At 45.6% G+C, this 19386-nt stretch overlaps 1 protein-coding gene across 2 annotated transcripts in view; it reads left to right on the forward strand.

Annotated features, from left to right (window-relative positions):
- Nucleotides 1-688: 688 nt before the first annotated feature.
- Nucleotides 689-19386, forward strand: part of lnx1 (ligand of numb-protein X 1) — a 59590-nt gene continuing 40892 nt past the window's right edge. For both annotated transcript variants that reach the window (XM_080769825.1, XM_080769826.1), the window contains exons 1-2: nt 689-969; nt 11174-11724. In XM_080769825.1, coding sequence (XP_080625951.1) covers nt 11258-11724 — 467 coding nt within the window. In that variant the 5' untranslated portion in view covers nt 689-969; nt 11174-11257. The remainder of the gene's footprint in view (nt 970-11173; nt 11725-19386) is intronic.

A 19386-nucleotide genomic window follows, 5' to 3' on the forward strand; every position in this document is an offset into this window, starting at 1 on the left:
CTACTCTCCCTCCCTATTTTCTCTCTCTCTCTCCCCCTCTGTCTGTCTGTCTCCCCCTCTGTCTGTCTCCCCTCTGTCTCCCCCTCTGTCTGTCTGTCTCCCCCTCTGTCTGTCTCCCTTCTGTCTCCCCCTCTGTCTGTCTCCCCCTCTGTCTGTCTGTCTCCCCTCTGTCTCCCCCTCTGTCTGTCTCCCCCTCTGTCTGTCTGTCTCCCCCTCTGTCTGTCTCCCCTCTGTCTCCCCCTCTGTCTGTCTCCCCCTCTGTCTGTCTCCCCGTCTGTCTCCCCGTCTGTTTCCCCGTCAGTCTCCCCGTCAGGCTCCCCGTCCGTCCGTCCGTCCGTCCGTCCGTCCGTCCGTCCGTCCGTCCGTCCGTCCGTCCGTCCGTCCGTCCGTCCGTCTGTCTGTCTGTGTGTGTGTGTGTGTGTGTGTGTGTGTGTCTCTCTCTCTCTCTCTCTCTCTCTCTCTCTCTCTCCCTCCGTCTCTCTTTCCAGGTTGGAGTTGCTGCCTTCTCACTTTACAGATAAAAGTGCTCTCCGGGCGGCTTTAACCCGACTCCCAAAGCAGGTCCGGGCAGTTCCTCTGTTTACCTTCTCCCCCCCCCCCCCCCCTCATCTGGCTCGACCCGCCCACTCCCTGGCTCCTCCCACCCCCTGGCTCCAGCACTTCCTGATCACCTTGGCCGGTTGTCCCATGCAGGAGGTGGATAATTCCCCCGCGGGAACGGGACAAACATGGACGGATAGCGTTTCTCAGCTGAAAACCAAACAGCCAATAAACAGGCCCAGTGAGTGGGACAAAGTCCTTTATTTGCCCAGTTTCTCACTACCCCCTCCCTCCCTCTCTCCCTCCCTCTCTCTCTCTGTCTCTCTTTCCCAGTGACAGTTGTAATGGTACACCCTCTCCTAAGGTCGTTTACCTGGCCAGGTGAACTGCACCACTGAAAGTGAACAACATCATCGCCTGGGAAGTCATGTAAGTACAGCGGTCACACTAACTTTATACTGTTAGATAATTCTACAGTGTAAGACGCAGGGAAGTGAAACGAGGCTTGTGCTGAAGTAAGGTTGGTTACTAAATCTACTACTAGGTTAAAGTTTGACTCGCTAATTAGGAGGAGGAAGACATTTGTTCCATGTGCCTTCAACACGCAAGGCACAGATTATTTGCATGGAGGATATTCATTTGCCTTTCTCGCCCTGCTGTGTGAGTGTACGCGATGGGCACTCTCGGCTTTTATCTGTACGTTTTGTATGTAGTGTAATGTGTGTAATGTCTGTCTGTCTGTCTGTCTGTCTGTCTGTCTGTCTGTCTGTCTGTCTGTCTGTCTGTCTGTCTGTCTGTCTGTCTGTCTGTCTGTCTGTCTGTCTGTGTGTGTGTGTGTGTGTGTGTGTGTGTGTGTGTTGCTATTACAATGTTAGAGACACTTCATAGAGCCTGGTCAGCTGCTTCCTGCCGCCACACTGAAGTCCAGCTCACATGAGATGGACACACACACACACACACACACACACACACACACACTCTCATACTTCGTGGATCTGTACTTGACCCCCTCTACACCAAATCTCTGTGCGGGAAAGAACCAATCTACAAGCAATCAATGTGTTGTGAGCTTGTAGATTGGTTATTTTCCCATTATTATTATTATTGGTTATATTTCCATTTTTGCATGGCATGCCTAGAATAGGGATGCTATGGGGTTCACATTTTTCAATCGTATTCCTACTATTCACCCTAAATCATTTAGAAATGGAGCTGAATGGCGTAACAAGATGATAGAGTTGAAATCAATTGTGTTCAGGGTATCAGTTGTGTCTAGCATGCTGACTTTTGAATGAGAATCCAATTTCTTGAAAATAAAAGGGGGGACAAAAGAAAGTCCCTGTATGTTACATAACATCACTTTCACGAGGGAGTGTTTGATTCAGTGCTTTTCAAGTGACTACAGTATATGGCACAATATAAAGTATATGGCAGGTTTCGTGCTGTGCTGTGTGTACATTCTTCTCATGTGAGTGTGAAGGTTGTTCACAGGGTGAGGTGTGTCCTCATTGTTGCGTTCTCTCAAAGTTGTCACCCTGCGTGTCTTTTTCTATAGCATTGCCCCTAAACATTGCAGTAATTCACTCTGTAATAGTCCACCTGGTGACATTTGAATTATTCATTCCTCTGGTCACTATCAATCACTTCACACACTATAATATGCTCTCTCTCTCTCTCTCTCTCTCTCTCTCTCCCTCCATCTCTCTCTCTCCTGTTTACGATGTCAAATGTGGGGGCATGAAAACAGGTTTATACACAAACTGAATTCCGTTGGAGCGTTTATGGAATGTTCTGTCTCACAGAGACGTGTCCGAACAGAAACGGTTCTCTTCATATACACAAATAGGTGTGTGTAGGTGTGTGTAGGTAGTGTGGACCTGAGCCGTGCCTTGTGTCTGCATGGACCCTGACTCCCAGCCTCCTCCTGTGATAGGCTCATTGGACTACACAGGATCTTATCCATTTCTATTCTTCTCATTATTCAACCACGTATACCTTGTATATACCCTTATAAGGGTATAAGTGCATCAAAATGAGCTGTTCACAATGCATCACAACGTGTGAACGTGAGCTTCAGCTTATATTTGTTTTATTTCTTTATTTGTTTAAACAAAATGTTACTTTTGAAAGATTTCACCCATAATGGCATGTCCAAAATGGAGACACTCCTTATACATCACCTGCATAAATGCCGACAGCAATGTCGCCAACAAGTCAAATAATTGCCAAAATGATATAAGAAGCCCGACACACACCGGCTGCGTCCCCCGCGCGGCGCCGCGCGGCGCACACAGCCGCCTCCATTATTTTCAATGAACCTAATGCACACCGGCTCCGTCCGCCGCGCGGAGCCACGCCGCCCGGCGCGCCGATAGAACACAGTTCTATTTTCCAGGCGGCGCCGCGCGGCAACGCGCCGCGTCGCAGACGGTCGCAGCCGGTGTGTGGTGGGCTAGAGTCAGGCTTAGAAAATGATATATGAGTCAGGCTTAGATGCAGGTATTAGTTTAGCAGAGAGATGTTTTTTCTTTCACTCAAATTCAAAGTACATTTCACTGAAATATCTAAAAGTCAATGTTGTTATATTAATGGGCTAAGACGTCCTTAGCCAGGCTTTGTTTTAGTGCGGAACCGCCAACTGCGTGTCTGTGACGCTCATAGTCTTACTCTTGACAGAGCGTGATCACGCCTCTCAGCATGCTGCAGATGCAAGGCTGTGTTTACACTATAGGGAACATGCATGATTGCCTCACTCAGCATCTAGCAGTTAGAGCAAAAACCATTAATGCTATAGTTATATAAAGGCCTGTGCTAGGTTGTTGAGTGACGGGTGGCATGTACAAGTACATACAAGCAGTGTGGGCGGGACGGGCCTGGGCTTTGCACAGAGGGTGTGTTTGTTTGATCCATATCAGGGTTTTATTATAGTACTGCACGCCTTTGTATACTGTCGCTGTTGGGCAGAAATCTTCTATATCCAAAATGGTTACTTTTCAGGAAATGGAAACAATTACTTGTGTTCATGTTGGATGGATCCAATGTAGTCGTTATTTAGTCACAAGCTCCTTTCTTTGGATCAATAGTCTATTTATAAAACCCACAGACTCACTTAATCACTGTCAACATTGAAATATGGAGAGGAGGATTCTGCCCGGCAGCAATGATATACTGTTTATGCCTATCCAGATGAAAACAGGACAACCAGTTTCACCATTGACACCAAACACGCTGAGGTAAACAATCCCCCTGTCATGGGGTCATCTTTCAGGCCCAGGCGGTAGGGAGGGAATGAGCTGACTCTGCACGTACAAACACGCACAACACGTGTGTCATTATTAACTCATCAAGTCATTCCGGATCACACAGCAGGCCAACCACACCGTGTCAAAGGTCTCTGTCTCACTATGTATAAACCATGCAGTGGTCTCAACTGGTTTAATCAGAACTCTCGCTGCAGCAAATATAGACAAATAATACACAGAGATAAATTGTTGGAATTGTTCAATTGTTTCATTATAAGGAAAGGAGAGAAAACGCATATTAGCAATTGTTCACGTATTTTTGGCTATTTAGATTTGTTTTGCTTGACCACAAAATGTCAAGAATGTTAATTAGATGGCACGTTATTTAGACAAATGCTAGGTTTGCTGTTTATCCTTCGTCCTAGTTTCTTTGAAGTACTACATTGTTCTTTTTGCATTCTACTTATGTGACTCTGTCGGTGCCAATTGTTGACCGGGGCTCAGCTCTTGCCTACTCTGATTTCACACTTGTAAGTCACTCTGTCAAAGAGCGCACCTGCTAAATATTTAAATTGTAAATCGTAAGTTAAAGTGACATATTGAATTACTATGCTTGGTCCATAAAGCTGTGACGCATTGCAAGATTGTACAGTGGTTATTTTAGGTGCATAACACCCAAGCAACGTGTAAGTCAAGCTTTAGAAGCTATACATATTAGAATGGCATAAGGAGGCAGCTAGACAATCAAGGCAAGGTTATCTGGGACATATGTGGCAAAGCTAGGTCGCTGAATAGAAAGCTAGTTAAACGTTTTCTTCTTTTTTTTCTGCCTTACCGGCACAAAGGCCATGTCAAAAGAAAATAGATTGACTCTGGAGGCTCGTTCTGAATTCGAACACATGCTTTTTTTTCTCTTTTCATTTGCGGAGACAAAAACAGCTCCAGTTGTCAAGAGTGATTGAGCTCGGCTGCGGGGCCTGCCTGAAGCCCTCGCATTAATCACGCTGGTTTGCGTTATATTGGATTGCTGATGTGATTATTAATAGGACATCATCGGCGGTCACGTCTTAGCCAGTCTCCCCTCTCCGGGGTGGAGCGAGCCGGCATGACTGGTATGGCAGTGCCATCTTGCCACTTTGGGGATTAGCACTGAGCTCTCCTGAGATACTCCCCGGGCACGGGTGTGTCCTATGAATACAAATGGTGTGTGTCTGCGTGCGTGTGCGTGTGTGTGTGTGTGTGTGTGTGTTTGGGTGTGTGTGTGTGTGTGTCTACATTCGGTGAGTGAGTGTGTCGGTGAGTGGGTGCATCTCTGTCGGTCGCTCTATGTATGCGTGTGCCTAGTCCCTGTGTGTTTGCACACACACGTCTGTAATGATGAGGCTGTCGAGGCATGCAGCGTTACGTGTGTGATCTCAATTTCAAAGAACATGGATGATAGTCCGCGTAATGTGTGTTTGAGATAGAGGTCAGTACGTATTATGGAGAAACGGCTGGATTGGCTACCGACCGTGCTTCTTCTTCGATTGCATTCCAGAGGAGTCTGATTGTACATTCTGTTCCACCCACTACCCTAACACTATTAGCATTAACTTATCGCCTCTCTTAAAAATAAAGCCTCTCAGGAGAGGATTGCATTTCCGTCAACTGACTTCAGATCACATCAGATCACTGCAGGTTTAGGGGGGAGAATACCAAGCCGCCTTCATTTTTATTTTCACATCATTCCTCTTTTAGATACCGGGGAACGCCCCAGTTTACCAACTCGCCGCATCGACAATTCTTCATCAATGTCTTCATCAGTGTAGTATGTCAAACCCACAGATGTTATAGTTAATTTCCAAAGTGATCAAAATATTTTGTGCAATTAAATGGTCGGCTAGAATCTAGCCGACCATTTAATTGGACAAAATATTTTGATGCTAGATAATGATAAAAAGGTGAGTATGTCATGAATACCAATGATAGTACCAATGATATTTCAGGATATTGTTTACTAATGAATTACAATGTTTCAGTACTTTGGTGTTTAAACTTTAGCATTCCTACTTCATCCAGTGTAAACTCTAAACAACTATCCCCTCTCTCTCAATTCAATGCAATTTAAATGAACGTGAAGTCAAACAAAAATGCGAAAACCGGAAATCCGGCGAGTTCTCCGGATACCCTGTATATGACTCGATCTCTCTCTTTCTCACCTTCCCTTGGTGTTGAGATGAAAGTGCAGCGGAGGCGTAGATCAGGGTAGGCCTCAGCGGGCAGAGCAGAGCAGCAGCCCACAGCTGGGATGAAAGGCGTAACTTTGTTAACCACTTGAGCCCTGGCATCCCTGTTCCTGCATGGGGAAGTTTGCAACGTGACGCTTCCTACAATCTTCTGCTTGTTTCTGCTTATTTACGGCAAAGAGATTTCACATTGAGGGAATATTGGACTGTATCCGTGGTGAATACAATACACGCATGTTGCATTCCAAGTTGGACACTTTCTATAAGATCTGGGATGCATATTTTTAGAGGTGCAATGTGGCCCTCAACATGGTTTTCAGAAATATAAAGACATACTGTATATAGACTCTAAGTGGTTAAATCTGTTGAATCCGGCACCCGCTGGCCTAGTGGTCCAGGCACATGATACCACATATAGGCTCTGGCCTGACAGAGTCCCATTCATGACCACCTTTGCTGCATGTCTCTCCCCGTCTATATTCCTCTTTCCTGTCATTATTCACTTGTATCTATCAATAAGGCAGAAAAGCAGAAAAGATCACCCTGTGCCTTCCCACATTCTATACTATAGGCCTACATACTACACTATCTTTGTATGTATGCTATTTTGGCAGTTTGTATTCAAGAAATCCACATCCAGCACAGTAGGCCTACTACAGGACATGACAGGGATGTCATCGAGCTTTGGCTTTTGAACTGGCGCCGATTATACAAATGGAACCAAATCCAAATGAACCTTTACCAGTCCATTTAGTTCCATTTCATGGCCGTCCTTTTGTTTGAGAACCACTGACCGATATACAGTACTACATTTCCCAGTGTGAAGTTGTGAACACACTAGCGTACATAGTCGAAATACATTGTGAATTAGCATACTGTTTATACAGCCCCGCCTGTGTTTCAATCCAAAAATGGAGACATTTGCTGTGTGAGACCCATGAGAGGACTGTTTGTGTTTACCACTAGACAGACTCCCGCCGTGAATTCACATATCGTTTTACTCCGCACACATATCAGAGACACGTTTTCACTGCAGCTTAGCGGGACGCACGAGGATGTCCTTGTTTAGTTGAGCAAAATGTCAGATTGTGCTCATTAGGAGTTTGAGTATTGTTATGTTTAGCATATGTTTAGCATATGAGTCCATATTTGTTGTTGTTGCTATTGGGTGGAAACCTTGTATCTCCATATTCCAAATTATTGTTTTCTTTCCGTAAACAAAATGCCCTAATTCGTTGTAGGACGGTGTCACACAAAAGCTGTGGAAATCGCTGATCTGGTTATGTACGTATATCTGTGGGTTTTATAAATATCGAACCAATGAAAAGTATATTAGCTTAATAAGAACTATACCCCGGACCCATTTGGAACACGTACTGTACAGGTTATTTTAAATTTTCCATTCACTCAAAAGTATAACAGTTACGGACATCCAAGGTTTCCCTCCGACAGTGGCATTTGTGGTAGGGAACCATTAGGAATGGTGAATCTTGAGAAGCGGCCAAGAGCCAGTAGTTGGTCCAGATACATGCTAGAGGGGGTGCCAAATGCCACGGCTGTTGCCAGGGTGACGTCGACTCTGTCTGGCTGCGCCCATCTGCTCCCGGTCATGTGACCGCGGGGAGACCACCTGTTTCAGCGAAGACGTGGCTGTAGCGTTCACCGCTCGCTCACACATACAGTACTGTAATGGAACGTTCACCGCTCGCTCACACATACAGTACGGCCTCCATATAGGTTGTAATGGAACGTTCACCGCTCGCTCACACATACAGTACGGCCTCCATATAGTTTGTTGCAGGTGTAGTGCATGCCAGAAATAGCTGACCTACAAGCTCACAAGTTGTCACAACAGAGCTTGTAGATTGGCTATTTCTGGCATGCGCTTTTATGGTGTACTGTATAATGTGTCTAGAATAAAGTTTAGTTTTATTATTTTATGGTGATTAATTATACATCAAATCAAGTCAAACTTATTCATTAAGGATCTCCATGTAGGGTGTAAAAACGTGTACGTCCCCAAGAGGGGGGCGGCGTCTGAAAAGCTAGAGACGTCCACGTCCCTCTCGTGGGCTTTAAATTCTAGCCCACATCACTCAGAATAGAGTGATGGTGGTATGTTTTTGTAAATATTGAGCTCGTTCTTGGCGACAACATAGTGAACCAACAACAGGATGGATAGAAAGAACGTCGGGCCCAAATACCTTACAAGGACAAGGAAAATGTCATGAACAAACACGACTGTGCTTAGATACTTTGCTGAACGTTACGTCTCTGCGCCCGTGCGCCGTACAGCCGAGATCCAAGCCATTCTACATATTTTGTAAACTCGTCAATCTGGGTTCTGTCTCCATGCTGGAAAGCTGAAAATCTAATTCCGTTTTCTGGCTCATTCCCGCGACGTGACCTGCTGTGGCACTTATTTACTGAGCAAGTCTGCACCATTGTAAGGTCAGTTTAAATAACGTATACAAGCACACCGGATAGTCGCTCAATGTAAACAAACCAGACAAGCCAACGAGGTTGGCGGCCGCTACTACTTGACACATATGTTGACGCACCCTCAAGGAGATTTTGGTAAGCCTTAATATTGATGACATCAGGGGTCTCCATCCCTGATGATGTCATGTGATGTCACGTGCTCCATCCCTGATAATGTCACGTGATGTCACGTGCCCGACCAACCAACACACTGGAAATGCACGATTCCATAGTTAACTGCGACTGCAATAACATATGGAATGAATTCTGTACTGGCCATATATGGAGTGTGTCTTGAGTGTATAGGGTTTGATGGGGTCCATATATGCAGATCTATACGTGATGATCCAGTCTTCTCCATGTATAATTATCCAGGGTTAGATGAGGTCAGTGTCGTAATCTTCATATATGGAGATGGCCATATATGGTGGCGTGACGTGTCACGAGGCGTGATGTTATGAGGTGTGATGTCATGAGGCGTGACCATAAATGGAGGCATTAAGGGTCTCCATGATTTCACGTGATGTACAACCACACAAAGGGGTCTAATGAACTGTCACCTCATAAACACGGCACTCCATTATTAAGATTTGCTGCTAGCTCCCAAGGCATGATGGATTGGCAACCATGGTGATGTAACGGACACGAGACGCAGGATTTCATAGTAAATGCGACCTTCGGTCGCAAAAACAACAAAAAAACAAAAGATAGCAATTACACAGTTTAAGCAGAACATACGTAAGCCAAGATGCGAACCAAGACTTAAGGCCCAGGCTTATACGATCAGACAGAGTTAAAGGCCAGGGAGAATAAATTAGTTTTAGGGGATTTGAAAGATTTGAAAGCCGCTAAGGAGCAAGCAGACCTAATATGTAGGGGCAGACTGTTCCAGAGGCCTGTCCTAATATGTAGGGGCAGACTGTTCCAGAGGCTGGGGCCGGCCACTGGAAAGGCTCCTTCACCTCTGGACCTGTAACTAATTGTGGGCGCAGTCAGGAGCAACTGGTCAGCTGCACCTCAGGGCCCTGGCTGGGGTGTATAATGGGTCTATAAGGACTGGGGGGCCAGACAATTTCGGCTTCTAAAAACAAATACTACAATCATATTCCTAATTCCTAATTCATCATAAAATGATAGATCCGGCTATACTCCTGCAACATGAACACCTATATTGGTGGTGGTACATGCACATACAGTAAGTACGTAATGTAGATGTAAGTAGTACACAAATGGTGTATTTATATAGCGCCTTTATCCAAGGTGCTTTACATTCACCATGGAGGAAACCGTGCAAGGCACCAACCTGCTCATCGGGAGTGTCTTGCTCAAGGACACTTTGACACTAACTCTATGGGAGCCCGGGATCGAACTGGGAACGTTCCGCTTGCCCTGGACCACTGCCACCCCTGGCCTCCTGTATGACTGTCTGAAGTCGTGTCACACCAAGCGTGCGCCGCTAAGAGTGAACCACATGGTTTGTTAACAGCCCATGCGGTGTGAAGTGTGGCGAGAGCCAGAGACATACATCATAGGCTACTAGCACAGCGTCTGTCTCTGCGCCTGCTGCCCGTGAGATGAGATGTATTGATGTTTCTGTATCTCAGAGAAAACCAGGGGGAAAAACAGACTTTCTCAGTATAGGTCGATATCAGCCCTCGCTGCCAGCTGAGAAAATCAAAGTGGAAAAAAATTGAAATTGCAAAAAAAAAAAAGAAAGTCATTAACACTGCAGGGCCTGTGATGACTGTGGCCTTTATTATGCGTGTCTTATTACTTAAGACCTGGAGGCGTGATCAATGCCATTTGGCTATTCTGAGTGGCCAAAGAGCATTGAAGTTAAGTAATAAGACCTGGTACTTAAGACACGCAAAATACGTGTACGTGTGGATGTGTGTATCAAAATGACGGAGTGGTTGCGCAAATACCCGCCCGGCAGCACTGTTTAATGCAATTTATTTGTGCAAGTTATAAGTATTCTTTTTGTTTTGATGATAATGTTGTACAGTATGTATATCCATAACATAAACAAGCAGCATGCTAGCAATCAATTAACTATAGTTCTTTATTTCAATCATTTTATTATTATTATTATTATTTTCACAATTATATTACCTGATCATCTTCTTCTTAAATACAGTAGTTTGAAACTCTATACCGTCATATGCATACAGTACATCTGTCACGTGAATTATCAAAACATTAGAAAGTAGCCGGCGTATCTGTATCAGATTGTGAAAATATAATAATAATAATAATAATAATAATAAAATCATTGAAAGAAAGAACTAGTGTATTGTCTGCGCGTGCTGCTTGCTTATTTTATGGATATACATACTGTTGACTTTCACAACTTTGACATGAGTAATTCAACAAAAAACACTAAATAATAACTGGCACAAATAAATTGCATTAAACAGTGCTGCTGTTTGCGCAACCGCTCCGTCATTTAGAATTAGGCGTGTCTCCTTGATCTTTGGCTTGTGTCTGGTTGTGTCTTTGCGTGCGTGCGTGCGTGCGTGTGTGTGCTTACAGTATCTATGGGTGGGTGGGCGTGTGAATTGTATCTCATCCCACTCCGTCTATAGGGAAACTAACTTGTGAACATTAATCATAACCACATGTTTAATTGGCATGATAAGCATCTCTCTCTCTCTACTTCTACTCCTATATTTCCCTTCCTCACAGCGTCCCACGGCCCTCCGTCACCGCTGACAGCATCACCGGACCCCGACCACCGGACCCCAACCCGGACCGGACTCGACCGACCCCATGAGCACCATGGACGGCTCCGACATGTCTGAAGGCGCAGCGGCGATGTCCGCGGCGGCCACCGCCCCGCCTCTCTCACCGTCCGACTTCGGCCTGCTGGCGTCCCCCCCGCCCTCCGACCTGTGCCACTCGTGCGGCCAGCGCCACCTGCTGGAGGAGAACCACGAGTACCAATACAGGGACGAGGTGGACGACGACCTCATCTGCCACATCTGCCTGCAGCCGCTCATCCGGCCGCTGGACACGCCCTGCGGACACACCTACTGCCAGGAGTGCCTGACCAGCTTCCTGCTGGAGAGCGACTTCTGCCCCGTCTGCCGTGCGGCGCTCATGCTGCAGAGCTGCCGCAAGCCCAGTCTGCTGGTGCACAAGCTGCTGGACAAGCTGACCGTGGCCTGCCCCTTCTCGGCGCACTGCGACGAGACCATGTGCCGCGGGGACCTGGAGGGACACATCAAGAGCAGCAGGTGGGTCGCGATTTACACGTTGAAGTTGACAATTGATTGTCACGTGAATGATCGCGATTTAACGATTGAATTGTGTTTGTGGCATTGAACATTGGAACATATGAATAGAGAATACATTTATGTTTGCCTGGTAATAAAAAAAAATGCTTATGGTACCGGTTAGTTGATGCCTTCGGCCCGCAAGTCAGCCGCTGCACGAAAATACGAATGAGTATAAGAGCTTGCTCTGTCCCTAAACGGTATTTTGCTGCAGCGTCACCCGCTATCTATTATGCCGACAGCGGTATTTGCGCCTAGAGGTGTGGTCATAGACGTGTTGGCACACTTTACCCTGAATTGCTATTTTGGTCATCTCTTTGTAATTTTCCTATAATCAGCAGAAGTGAGTGCCTATACACGATCTATATACCAAATGAAAGCTTGAATTTTGATGATCACACAGCACTTTGTTAATGTTAAAAATGAGCGAGATTTGAGCGAGTTGTGACTCAATGAAAAGACGAGTGTTCTTGGCTCTTTGCGTGGTGGAAAGAAAGTGCAGCACAAGTGAGACTTCAAGGCAAGCAACGCATCACTCTTCCATGGGAGACTGTAAGGCTATGAAGCAATAGCATTGGGCATAACGGCAACGGATAAGGGATCTCTTAAAGGCAATGGAATGTGACACAGTGATTGGTTTAATTATTGTAACGCCCATAATGTAACGGGTAACGGAGGTGTTTTAGGGATTTAGACAGGTAACCAAAATACCAACTTTAGTGGGGGAACACCCCTGCTAAATCCCCAAATACTGTATTTAGAAAGCTTGAACGAAAATTGAGCCCATAGGGCCCAGTGCCCACGTTTACATATCATTAAAGGCACGTTGGTTTCTCTCTGCAGTCTGGACCCATTTTCATTAGCGCTCATTAACACTCGCCCAGCCCAAAGGGCTCTGGGGTAATTAGTTCATCCAGCTCCACATCCCCACACTATGCAAGCACAGAGTAATCATGGGCTCCATGTTATGTAACCTCAACCTATAGAAGTCTCCCCCGAACCATTTTTCTTTACTTAGTGTCTTCTGTCTCGGTTTATTTGTGTTCTCCCGTTTTCAGCACTCCTTGGTTCTCCTATTATTGCCAGGTTCTTATACCAACAATGTTTCTCAAACATTTTCATGTCACAAAATGAATAATTATGTATTTGGCCGCGGGTCCCCATTTGAAATCCTTTGTGCCAGGGACCGCCATATAAGAGAAGATTTGTGCAGTTAAAAAATTTCAGAATTATTCAATATTTCGAGATTATTTTCAAATAAAATTGGGTTTACGTGGTTAAGCCACGTTTCTATGCTATATTTACCTGAAACCTGAAATGGCCTCAAGGACCCCATAGGACCAAGGACCCCACATTGAGAATCTCTTCTCTGTTCTTGTATCTCCACTCTTTCTCTCTCGTCCATTCCCTGGGCTTCCTCTCCTTCTCCACACGCAGCGTGGGTGTATTAATGAGATGATGGAGAGGTGAGCTGGGGCAAGGAGGGGGGTGGGGGGCGAATAGGGGGGCTCCCAGGGGGACTGGTCTCCTCTCCCTCCAGTCAGATGGAGTTATCAGTGGAGGCCAGAGGCTTGCTCCTCTGCAGGGAGATGGAGCATAAGGTCTGGCTGAAGATCGATCCCATCCGCTTGGCTTTGTGTCACCACATAGCACCAGTGCACCACGTATGCTTCGTTCACCACATAGCACCACTAGTTCACCACGTGTGCTTCGTTCACCACATAGCACCACTAGTTCACCACGTGTGCTTTGTTCACCACATAGCACCAGTGCACCACGTGTGCTTCGTTCACAGCAACACCCTTGTGTTTAACACTTACAGGGATTTTGCCTGTGCACGTCTCCGCTTGTGCTTGTGTGTCCTTGTTTGTGACGAATTAGTTGGACATGTACATGTGCGTCCAGTGCCGGTGCTGCATATCTGTTGTTAAGAACTGGTCACGTCTTTGAGTGTGTTGTTTACGCTCTGGCAGGCAAGCCGTTTGGAATTCGGGGGCCTCGTGACAACATAATGTCACTGGATCGCCGATATTTGTTAACAAAAATGCGTACAATTTGTAAACAGTGACAATGATGTACTGTAAATGATGGCATATTTAGATTCACATATTTGTGAAGCTGAGACCTTTCAACCATAACTTCCCTATGTTGTCCATGTATAGGCACTTTTTTGTACAGGAGCAGCCAGATTGACGGATTGATCCACTGTGTGAGTTAAAACGTTGAATTCCACCAGTTACAGCAGCGGCACATTCTCCACTACAAATGCACACATATACAATCAATTGATTTTTCACCTCGCTGAAAACAGTGAAATAGTCAGTGACAAAATGTGTCATATTGACATCATCTAAATCTCATTATAATTACAAACTTTTCCAGGCTCATTCTGTGCTACTTACATGGCTGTGCTTTTTGGCTAAAGCTATTTTCACAGTCAGCAGACCCTGCAGAGTTCGCTCTGCAGGCCGTTGTCATTGTGAAAAAAGACATTTTCCAAAGGGCTCCAGAGCTGTTAAGTTCACTTTGTCTTCTGGGAACAAGCGAATGCGCAGCACACTATGCTTTCCATCACTCACATTCACTGGTGTTTACTTTAATTTGTCATTTGTACCTGAGTGTTCTATTGTGTTTGATTGGGTCCTTGGCTATCTGCCACTGCAGTTGACTCAAAATGCTGAGTGCTATGTGACTGTTATGATGGATTGCTCCCAGATTTGCTTGAATTCAGATTACATGACACACATTTTCCTCCGTGACGGATTCCATCAGAGCCACAGCAAATCCCCCTTGCATGTTTATTTATCTTAATAGAACACGCAACATGCAAATATCATCAAGACATGCATGTTTATATTTGTGCGTGCATGGCGCATGCATGTGCATGCGTGTCTGTGACAGAGAGGCGCTGTCAGAGAGAGAAAAAGGCAGAGAATATGAGACCACCTGATGTAATCCGGACAGCATGCTGGGTGGATTGTCCAGGTGTTCATCTGTCCTGCCCATGACCTCAATAACACATCTTATAGCCTATATACGAATACAATGAGAGTCAAATGATTTGGATTTGGGAATGCTCAACATTGTATCAGCAATATGAACAGTAACAAAGAATTAATTTAGAATAGCACATTGTAGATCTTGTATAAATCTGCTATATGTGGCACTTTTTTGCTAACCTTCTCCTATAATGGCATGTTAACAATAGGGACATGAGGTTGAAAGTGGTTCATGTCGTTGTCAGTATTAGACTCAGACACATACATACTGTAACTGTATTTGACCGCCAGTTGACTCGCATAATCTGACTATCAGAATCTTCTTAGCCTCTGTTTATGGTCAGCGTGGGTCAGCATGAGGAAAAACAACCCACCCTGCATGTCTCCTCATCTGGGTGAAATGCAGGGTGGGTCATAGAATAGACTGCCAAGAACGTAACTGACTAGGACTGAATAGAGAGAGAAAAGAGAAACCGTATTATAGCCTATGTTGGCATTTGCGTGCACTTTTTTCCTTCTTGTGAGAGCTAATGCTAATGCAGCAGTGTGTGTAATGTCTCCTGCGGGGGCAGGCCGGGCTCTCTTCACAAACTGCATCCTGTGACAATCCAATTACATTTCCATTTCCTCCCCTGCCCCTCAGCCCTGTCGCCATGCACTGCACGCACATACCCCAGCACAACTTCTGCTTGGGGACACACACGCACACACACACACACACACACACACACACACACACACACACACACACACACACACATGAAACATTGATCGAGACAGGGTATTTACAAAGTTAAGTGTCTTCCTCCAGGGGAGCACACAGCTCTGCTCTGATACGTACTAACTACATACACACTCACTGTCTTACTGCCCGATGGGAGAGGAGAGGAGAGGAGAGGAGAGGAGAGGAGAGGAGAGGAGAGGAGAGGATTAAATGAAAGTGAGATCAGTGACACGCAAGAAGATAGTGAACATCCTGCGGTGGTAAATGAAATATCGGAGAAGTCGACAGTGAAGAATAAAGAGTGAGTGAGTGAGCAGCTCATGTGTTGCATTCAGTTCTCCCACCACCTCTGGCCTGTGTTTTTCACTGCAGAGAGAGAGAGAGAGAGAGATACAGAGAGAGAGAGACCAGAGACGACAGCATGCAACTTGTTGGTAGTTGAACGTATAGTAGTCCTTCAAACACATAAAATGCTATGTGTCTATAATAATAATATTTATTACATAATAATAATTTCTTAGTAAAACAAATCATACAGAAACTATAGTCAATAAATGTATATTTTGGAGCATATGAGTGTGCGGGTTCCCTTCTCTTTTCCTAGTAAGTAAAACAAATCAAAATAAGAAACGTTCTGTTTACCACCATCATCACATTCAACACCACCACCATCACATTCAACACCACCATCATCATGCTCAACACTACCACCACCACCACCACCACCTGATCATCACATTCAACACCACCACCATCACATTCAACACCACATCATCATGCTCAACACTACCACCACCACCACCTGATCATCACATTCAACACCACCACCACCTGATCATCACATTCAACACCACATCATCATGCTCAACACTACCACCACCACCTGATCATCACATTCAACACCACATCATCATGCTCAACACTACCACCACCACCTGATCATCACATTCAACACCACCACCATCACATTCAACACCACCATCATCATGCTCAACACTACCACCACCACCTGATCATCACATTCAACACCACCACCATCACATTCAACACCACCATCATCATGCTCAACACTACCACCACCACCTGATCATCACATTCAACACCACAATCATCACCACACTTCAACACCATCCACCGCGTGACAACACCATCGGCGTCTCTCTCCTTACTGAGTATCTGCTGATACCAATAAGTCCTGATTAGTTTCTTAAATGAGAGCTGGAGTGGGTCCAGTGAGCGGTCAGGCTGAGCAGTGACATTTGAACCAACACAATGTGTCTGATTAATAATGTGATTGCAGTCTAACCAAGCTTGCTGGCTGTTGGGTTGTGATAAGGCTCTCTCTCTCTCTCTCTCTCTCTCTCGCTCTCTCTCTGTGTGTGTGTGTGTGTGTGTGTGTGTGTGTGTGTGTGTGTGTGTGTGTGTGTGTGTGTGTGTGTGTGTGTGTGTGTGTGTGTGTGTGTGTGTGTGTGTGTGTGTGTGTGTGTGTGTGTGTGTGTGTGTGTGTGTGTGTGTGTGTGTGTGTGGAGAGAACATTATGTGCTGTGGGTTGCTACTGAGCTGCATTCACACTGCAGATGCCACTGTTTGCAGAACATTAAATATGCCCTATGTTTTTAGATATTTGAAAATAGCTCTACAAGCTCACAATGGGATCTTGTAGATCTGTTATTTAAAAAAATATATACTTTTACTTACATGTGAGTTCTTAGAATGCTGGCCATACCATTGCAGCATAGTTAGAGTCTGAATCAGGGTCCTGTGCAATGCCTGATCTATACTTGGTTGGTTATGTCACACACATAAGATACCCGACCGGCCTTCAAGTATGCATCTGTCTGCCATACTATTCCTGTTGTTCTTCACTGTGCTAAGAAGAAGCTGAACATGTCCCTCCCACAACATTATAAATGGATCAGGCTGCATGGGTTGATGGGATGACACATACTGTACTGTACAGCAATGGATGCTGTATTTGTGAAGTCTGCCTTCATCAGATCACACAATGTTCTTGGATTTCAGCTCAAGGTTGGTGTGACGTACCATGATGCGTTGCAGGTCAAAAATAGCATGTTTGCTAGTTTTTGAATATGATTTGTTTTACGTTAGTTTTTATTAGTTTTAGTGTTAGTTTTAGTTTTTCATTGGGGGGACATAGGCCTTCACACCTACGTCGCACCGCCAATCCGACTGATGATAAGCCCATACATGGATATTATTATTATTATTATTATTATTATCTCAGTGTTCAGACTTATCTTTTTCTTTCATATATGGAGATGCCTATCATAATCAGTCCTTGTCTCTTTTATGGCCATAGAATCCCTGATTTCATCAGCATGTGCCCATATATGGGCATGCCCATTTTGTTTCCATCAGCCAAACCAGCTCACACAAAACCTTGTGAGCTAGCTTATAGACTTACACACAATACAGTTCGTTTTTGTAATGCCTCGTTTTTCGTTTTAGCTGACAAAGGAAAACATGCAGATAAAATAATGAAAAGCTCAGTTCATTGGACAGTGAACAGACAGAAGTGTGTGTTCATTGGACAGTGAACAGACAGAAGTGTGTGTTCATTGGACAGTGAACAGACAGAAGTGTGTGTTCATTGGACAGTGAACAGACAGAAGTGTGTGTTCATTGGACAGTGAACAGACAGAAGTGTGTGTTCATTGGACGATGAACAGACAGAAGTGTGTGTTCATTGGACGATGAACAGACAGAAGTGTGTGTTCATTGGACGATGAACGGACAGAAGAGTGTGTGTTCATTGGGCGATAAATGGACAGAAGTGTGTGTTCATTGGACGATGAACAGACAGAAGTGTGTGTTCATTGGACGATGAACAGACAGAAGTGTGTGTTCATTGGACGATGAACAGGCAGAAGTGTTCATGTTCATTGGACGATAAATGGACAGAAGTGTGTGTTCCAGTCCACTTGTTTGGTTGCATCTCTGCCTGGTATACTCGTACGTCACGGTGCTCAGGAAAACAAGCTGGTGCATGTGGAACTAATATTGATCTGCCAGTGTTTTCCTACATGCGCTATCGTGTGTGTGTGTGTGTGTGCCTGCGTGCGTGCTTGCACGCGCGTGTTTGTTTATTTTCCTTTAAGCATGTCCAGGCAGATTCTTTCAGGCGATCAGTAATGTGCTTGCTGTGTGTGTGTGTGTGTGTGGGGGGGGGGGGACTGGTCCATCTCAGGAGGGGAGAAGGAGGAGAGAGGATGGCGAGGAGTCAACATCCTCCCTCTCTCCATCCCTCTCTCCTCATCCTCTCTCTGTCCTGCTCTTCATGGACCAACATATGAGCAGGCAGGCAGGGGGAGGTGAATGCAGTGTGCGTGCGTGCCGTGCATGCGTGCGTGCGTGCGTGCCGTGCATGCGTGCGTCTGTGTGTGCGCGTGTGTGTGTGCATGTGTGCGTGTGTGTGTGTGTGTGTGTGTGTGTGTGTGTGTGTGAGAGAGAGACAGAGAGAGAGGGGGAAGATGCAGCCAATCAGAGCTTCTCTCAGCACAACCCCCCTCCCTTTCATGTCTTTGTGTTTGGTTCGCTCCATCTCTCTCTCTCTCTCTCTCTCTCTCTCTCTCTCTCTCTCTCTCTCTCTCTCTGGTTCCTACTGCAGCAGAAGTCACACAACCTGCAAGAGCTCACTTCGACACGTCCACTCACATGCACACACACGCACAGACTCATGCACACAAGCGTTCTCACATACACACACACATTAACGAGCGCAAATCCTCTTACAAACTCGCCTGGCGTCCGGAGCAGAGATTAAAAGGTGGGGGTGGGAGCCCAGCATCGAATCTCAGCGACCGTGTTCCAAATGTGCCACCTTAGCGTGGCACCTCCGCCGCTGCGTCCTCCTGTTCCTCCTGTCCGTCCCGCGCCGAC

Source organism: Protomyctophum bolini, assembly GCF_963924005.1.
Source record: "Protomyctophum bolini genome assembly, chromosome: 8".
NCBI lineage: Eukaryota > Metazoa > Chordata > Actinopteri > Myctophiformes > Myctophidae > Protomyctophum > Protomyctophum bolini.